Genomic DNA, 7,145 nt, shown 5'->3' with positions numbered 1-7,145 from the left:
GAGAGTCAGGTCCATCCTCCTTCCCTTCACTCTTCACCACTTGCAGTAGCCCTAAATTACCACTGACCAGCATAGTGAAGAAGCCAGTGGTCTAGAGGACTGCAGGGGCCAAGACTGTGTTTGTTATTTTTTCGCAATCACACAATTCACCAAAATTTGAAATAAGAATGTAGGGTATTTTCTGACGAGCTTTAGCTTTGGAAATGTAATTCTGTCATTAGCATCTAGAACCATTTTACTCCAGAAGGTCCTGGTGGGTCACTACAGCCATGTGGCCAGACTGGCCCTGGCACAGACTGCTTTCATCCCCCACTTTGCTCCTCTTTGGAAAATGGCATGTAAATTACCCTGCACAATTGTGTGACCCAAGAGAAGCTGAGAGGGCCAGGTTGTATGTGGCCTCCCTATGGTCTGTTTACATATCCCAGGTCAGTAAACTTAGTCAGAGTGACAGTGACAGCTGCCTGTGGCATTTAGAGGGAGCAGGACAGTTTTGCTCAGCAGGATCAGGAAGGAGTATACCATTACAGCTGCTTCTCAGAGAGAAACTGCCTCTATCCACCTCAGATGAGCTTTTGAGGCGTGGGGATCATCATGGACATCTGCCGGGCCTGACAGAGACTTTCCCCATAAGCACTCTCAAGACTGGAACCTCCTCACAACGTTCTTTCTCATCTTTACACACACAGATCCTGCCTGCATCAACCTGGCTTTTAGTGACTGGGAGAGGACAACAGAAGAGAGTGAGTGTGGACAATGGGGGCCAGGCAGTCAAGAGCAGACACCAAGGACAAGAATTCCAAGAGGATGTTGCTGCTCGGGAGGAGGCAGAAGTTGTCCCTATGGGATGACGTGCTCCTCTCTGGAAGAGACCCTCGTTCCCTGCTGAAGCGTGGCATGCACCATGTCAGCTTCAGCCTGGTCACAAAAGGGATGACGGATGTCCCAGACTTCCTATGGGGCCTATCTGAGGTCCAGAAGCTCAATCTTTCCCACAATCAGCTCAGGGTTCTCCCTCCCGAGGTGGGGAGGCTGACGCGGATCGTGGTCCTGAATTTGTGTGGGAACCGCCTGAAGAGCCTGCCCAGAGAACTCAGCCTCCTCAAGAGCATGAAGGTTCTGTTTGTCAACATGAACTGCCTGACAGAGATGCCGGCCGAGTTGAGCTCCTGCAAACAACTGGAGGTACTGAGCCTATCACACAACTGTCTTTCACAGCTACCAGCCAGCTTTGCTGACCTCTCAAGACTGAGGAAGCTGAACCTCAGCAACAACTACTTTGCTCACATCCCCATCTGTGTGTTTTCATTGAAGGAGCTTAACTTCTTGCACGTGGGTTCAAATAGACTGGAAAACATCGCTGAGAGCATCCAGTGCCTGGCAAACCTGCAGATCTTCATTGCAGAGAATAACAACATCCATTCCTTCCCCAGGTCTCTCTGCTTAGTCACCAGCCTGGAGCTGTTGAACTTAAACAACAATGACATCCAGACCCTCCCAGATGAACTCTACTTGCTGTGCAGACTGGCAAAGATTGCTTGGAATCCAATGGACAAAGGGCTCCATATTTCCCATAACCCTTTATCCAAGCCTCTACCCGAGCTGGTGGAGGGGGGTCTGGAGATGCTCTTCAGCTACCTGAAGGACAAAAAGCACAACTGACTTGGGCAGCAGAGGCATGGATGGAGCCAGCTTACTTGATAGTTCACAGGGTACTTCTCTAGTCTAAGCCCTTCCTCTTAACTATTAGTATTTGTCAATGCTTCTATTAACATTTGCTGAATAATTGTCAAACTCCTCTTTCAGGGAAGAGTTCACTTTTAACTCATAATGCTCTTAATAACATTCATAATGCATGTTCATCCCATTCTAAACATAAATTGAAATGGCCCTTTGGTTTTCTCCAAAGAGGAATAATTGCTCTAATTCTTCTGAGGAAAGTGAGATTCAGCCCATAGTGGAAAAGAGGTCTAAATTGAACATAATTCAAAGTCAAATACTTACCAAACCCCTATTGTATGCCAAATACAATATGAAGCATTGAAACCATCTGGTTTCAGATAGTTTCTACCCTTGAGTTAGCAACCTGTGTGTAAGTGCCAATAGCAAAACATGTTCCCCATTTCTGCCTATGTTAAGCTTATTTGGGACCAAAGAGTGAGCTAGAGCCCTCACTCTGCTGTCAATGACCAAGGCAGGCTGAGATATGAATTTTGGGGAAACAATTGCAGGAATGTCCTCTTTAAAATGTCTATAGAGTAATAATCAAGCACCTGGTGTTTATGTCTGGTGGTAACAGAGAAAGCATGTTGGATTTCAGATAATAAACATAAACCAATTTTAATGTGTAGTTTCTGCCTTCTTTCCCAATCTTCTTCCTCTCCTAGCCATATTCCCTTCCCTATATTTCTTTTCTAGAAATACTAGCCAATAGTCAAATTATCCAATTCTAATTTTGCTTCTTTTTCCTTATGAAATTTACCCTCTCAGAGATGAGCTAATAAGTGGGAAAAATTGCCAAAAATTAGGGAAAAAAGTAGGTAAGACACAGACAAGTCACACACAAAAAAGTGATCATTCTTTTAGAACTCAGAAGAGGGTAATATTTGCTACTTGGCTTTCACATAGGAGCATTGATAAATTAACAAATGAATTTCATGACATTTAAAAGTTCTTTGGACAAAAGGCTCTGTGAAAAATATTAAGTGTGTTTTGCTTCCAGTGATAAGAGTACACAGCTGCTAGTTAAACAAGAGCAGAAGGATAAACAATCACATGCTCCTGCCCCAAGGCCCATTGGCCCTTACTACCATCACAGCAGATGCGAGCCCTAAGACACGAATATTTATCTATTTGTTTATTATTTACTTTAAGAGTTTGTTTTACATTCAACATTACGTGTACATTTAGTTTCACTCCCCTTTTACCATGCCTAACCCTAACCCAGTCTCCTCCCCTCCCTGCCCAGTAACACCCCCCCCAAGTCACCCTCAGAGTTATGCACTACTGTTTGTCCTGCATTACCTCCATGTGAATGTTGCCCCTCTGGTGCCCCATAGTCTATTGCTCCAAGGGATGTATTTTCATCGAGTATGTGGGTGCGTCACCCTGGGTTGAGTGGTGTGCATTTAAATGATTAGAATGAAAAGATGGTGGTGAAGGAAGCACAGTATCTTTAGATCAATGAAGATCCAATCACTCTGGCTTGGGCACATTTGTCTAAAAACATAGCAAACAATATCAGGGCTTAGGATTTGAGGTTGCTGCCAAGGCTTACCTAATTTTTTCTTGAAATCTTTAATTCACTTAAGCTTATAGTTATTGGCACCTTTGCTAAGCTGCACACTCGGCTGCGAACACAAGAAGAATAGTGCCCTGCTCCTTCCTCCAGGGAGCTCCCAGTGTAGTGAAGGAGACCGATCCACGCAAGTTTCTGCAAAGGGCAGCAAGCTGTGATTCCTGCTAAAGAGAGGTGTAAGCAGTGGGCTAAGGCAAGAAGAACACACTGTAAACTGTTGATTAGACAAGAGCTCTGAAGTCTCAATATCCAAACAACAGCAACCAACAAATATAGAATTTGGATCAATCAGTCAAACCCTCTGTTCACTGCAGCCATCTAACTCTTCCCACTCCTTTCTCCTCCCCTTGTGGGAAAGAGTAGCAAAGTGCTAGGGCAGTGGGGAATTCATTCTCAGGTTCTGAGCTTAGGCAATTTAGTGTGGAGCTGCTGTCTTATTTTTATCCAAGAGTTGCTCAAAGTGGGATCACACAACTTATTCACAGAAGTTAGTGGTTTTCCCAACAGACCCCAAAGCAAATTTTCTCATCAGTGAAAAAATGAAGCCAATTTCTGCTGTTACCATCCACTCGCATAGTTCCATTAACACATTTGTGCATGAGCTCCTTTGCTAAACCCTTGCAAACAGATCTTACCAGTGTGACTTGGAGGCAGTTAAAGAAATGTCCTCTAAAGTTCCCCTCCTCCAGCAACTGGAGTCCTGCACATCCCTGCCAGGCACACACGTAGGCACCCTCTGGAATCCTCACCCATGTTGGCTGGTTAAACCCAAGGCTATTTAAAGACATCAGTGGAATTTTCACTTGCCCTTGTGACTCAGTGGGGAATCGTAGGGTGGTGAAGCCTTCCTCTGCGGAACCGGGTAGATCACTCACTGAAGCTTTGGCTAAAGCCCATGCAGCTGTCAGAGCAACACCCATGTGCTCCAGGATCACATCCACAAGCTTCTACTGCATGAGAACTTCTTGGACTCCTATTAACTCCCGTGACCCTGTTGTCTGTGGGGACGCATATGAGGACAACAGCACTGCACTTTTCCTGCTGAGCAATCATTTTATGTCTTCTAGCTTTTCCAGCCATTTGATCCAATAATAAAAATCTCCTTCAGGGAAAGAATGCTCTGTGTTTTAAAAATGACCCAAGAGCTAATAAGTTTTATAAGGAAAAAAAAAAAAATGGTATCAATTTGGTTGTCAGCTTGTCTTTCGAAGGTACAGTAGCAGCAAGCTTTTCTTTGTTAACGTTCAGTATTGAGGAAATCACGAAAGTAGAGCAGTAGCCTGATGTGCTTTAGATATTGATTCTTTGTGAATGCTCTTTTTTATTGATAAAGGGAAGTGCTGAGCAAAAAAACTGGTTAACAAGGTTAGTTATTCAAAACACAAACGTGGAGGGAATTTGATATCAACTTCAGTGTGGTTGCTGTCAAATTCGAGTTTAGTGACCAACTGTGAAATGCTTCTTGTTTTTCTTTTGTAATTCTGATAGTGCCACATTCCAAGAGCTCAAAGGTATTTAAGGTTTCTGGAATCAAAGCACTGAGAATGGCAGCATTTACTATGAGTAATTTTAGTCAAAGAATATGAGCTGATTGGGTACTGAAGGTGGGGAGCTGAGTGCTCAAATTCTTGATGATATTGTAGTTTTCATGTCACTTGGCTCTCTGTGCAGAATAATCTCAGTGGTGGGCTCAGAAACACCTTTTGAAGCCGCTGCAGTGTATGAGCACACAATTCAGAAGAAATCCTACGTTCCTAGGAAAGGAAGAAGACTTGAAAAGGCACATCTGTTCAAGGAATAATACCGCTAAATGAACAAAACTGCTGTGTATTCGAGGGGAAAGTGTAGTCATTACTGAGCTTGTTGACTTAATAAATGGTTAATGGTAGAACTGCACTTCCTTCTCGGACTGTACTTAATAGACTTCCTTTCTGTAATAACCAAGACAGAGCGACGTGAAGGCTGTGCACCTGCGTCTCACAATGAAGGCATGTTTGCTCTGAAAAGAGATAAAAGAGGGCATGCTGCCACTATTTGTAGGGATACATTGAACTAACCCCTTTTCTTTTGGCAAAGGATTATTGCATTTTAAAAGTCTATTTCATATACCTCAAAGCACATATCAAATAGTTATTTTGATAGTGATGCATTAAAAACAGAGAGGAAGAAACACAGCCATGTATCAATAGCCTGAGCTTCTGAGGGTAAGTTAGGATCAAAGGCTGGATGGGGTGCTTGCTCTCTTCAATATTATACGTACATTAGGGGCAGTCCCTGTCTGAATGGAGTCACTGAGATTCTGTGACAAACGGTGAAAAATAGAAGATAATTTCTAAACAACAAATGAAAATGCATAAATTCAAGCTCCTGGTTTAAGCCAATATACAAGACACAAAATAATTATGTCATTAGTATCTAATACTAAAGTGTCCAAGTCAGCTCTGTCTTTTTATTGTACCAAGGAATTATTTTCAGGACTGTATAAGATATACTTGAGAAACAAAAAAGTACCAAGCCTAGATTTAATATACAACTAATTATCAGTATTCTTGTTGTAATGTCTTCATTATGATTCATCCAAGAACACAATAGTATAACCCTTCATATAGTTTAAGGAAACAAAATAAAAGGCAGAGGAATGTGAAAACTGTTATATATAATAATAGGGAGAATTTTGATTTTGTTGAGAAAAGTACTTTCAATGAGTACTCCATTGAAGTTACACATGAAGTTACATATGGAATTCAAAGCAGCATTACTAATTTTGAAAAACTACAGCATAGTGATACAAAGGGGCACAGAGAGGGCTCATAATGAATTTGAGGGAGCCTGGGGTCATTAGGCAAGCAGAACTGGAAGCTATTAGCATGAAGCTTGCTCTGCAGATTTTTTTTAATGGTGCCATAGGAATCTACTCACAAGGAGAGAGCTTATTTCCTGCTGCTTCTAGACTTACTGCCTTATTTCAGCACAAAACAGAAAATAAAAAGCTAATGGAATCTATATTGAAAGTGCCCACGTTTCCTAGCATTCTTGGGAGAAAATTCCACTGTGAAAAGTACACGCTGATGGGCTTGGATACCATGAGGTGGAGCTGCTGACTGAACATCATATCACCACCTATATTCTGTGGGCCTGAGGGATTCGAGCTCCTCAGAGTCAGTGTGCCAGGACAGTTTCAATTTTGGGAAGTCTTTGTTTCCTGCAAGTCTCCTGAATGTCATGCCCATAACACTATGCATACCCATGAGAGGAGGCCACGTGGTGTAGTGAGTAAGCACTGGAAAACCGGGAGCTATCAACTGAGTGGCATTTATAAGTATGTGATGTGTGCTACGTAGTATTCTGTGCTGGTGCTGGGGTTCCGTGTCCAGGACCAGCTTCCTGCCTTTGAGGAGCCCCACTTCTGCAGGAAACGAATTTGAGGCTCAGCTATACATAATGGTAACCTAGTTGTTATTGTTAGTTGCCATCAAGTCAGCTCCGAATCATGGAGAACTTCTGTACAAAAGAAGGAATGTAGCCCAGTCTTACACCATCTTCATGATGGTTGGTATGTTTGAGGTCATTGTTGTGGCAATTCTGCAGTGCCTTCTCACCTAGGGGCTCATCTTCCAGCACTATATCAGACTATATTTCATTATGATCCACAAAGTTTTTATCGGCTAATATGCAGAAGTAGATCATTAGGCCTTTCTTCCTAGTCTTAGTCTGGAAGCTCCCTGAAAACTGTCCACCATGACACTAGACTCAATTGGCACAACAAAATACATTAAAAGCCTTGTTCCTCAGCCTACATTGGTGAGTAGCAACTGGGGTCTTAAAAGCTTTCAAGCGGCCATCTAAG

General features: G+C 42.7%; 1 protein-coding gene across 1 annotated transcript; it reads left to right on the top strand.

Moving 5' to 3' along the window:
• Positions 1 to 756: 756 nt before the first annotated feature.
• On the top strand, positions 757 to 1,662 carry LRRC30 (leucine rich repeat containing 30). Its single transcript, XM_007949014.1, has one exon. It carries the CDS (start codon positions 757 to 759, stop codon positions 1,660 to 1,662), a length of 906 nt encoding a protein of 301 aa, XP_007947205.1.
• The last annotated feature ends 5,483 nt before the right edge of the window (positions 1,663 to 7,145 follow it).

This window comes from Orycteropus afer, unplaced genomic scaffold, assembly GCF_000298275.1.
Source record: "Orycteropus afer afer isolate SDZICR_OR568_19922 unplaced genomic scaffold, OryAfe1.0 scaffold00234, whole genome shotgun sequence".
NCBI classification, from domain to species: Eukaryota; Metazoa; Chordata; class Mammalia; order Tubulidentata; family Orycteropodidae; genus Orycteropus; species Orycteropus afer.
The sequence above is the reverse complement of the archived record's forward strand: the minus strand, read 5'-3'. Positions and strand labels throughout refer to the sequence as shown.

Bases quoted from the DNA above. Each gene is read 5' to 3' on its own strand.
- LRRC30 (XM_007949014.1), top strand. From the start codon at position 757: ATGGGGGCCAGGCAGTCAAGAGCAGACACCAAGGACAAGAATTCCAAG.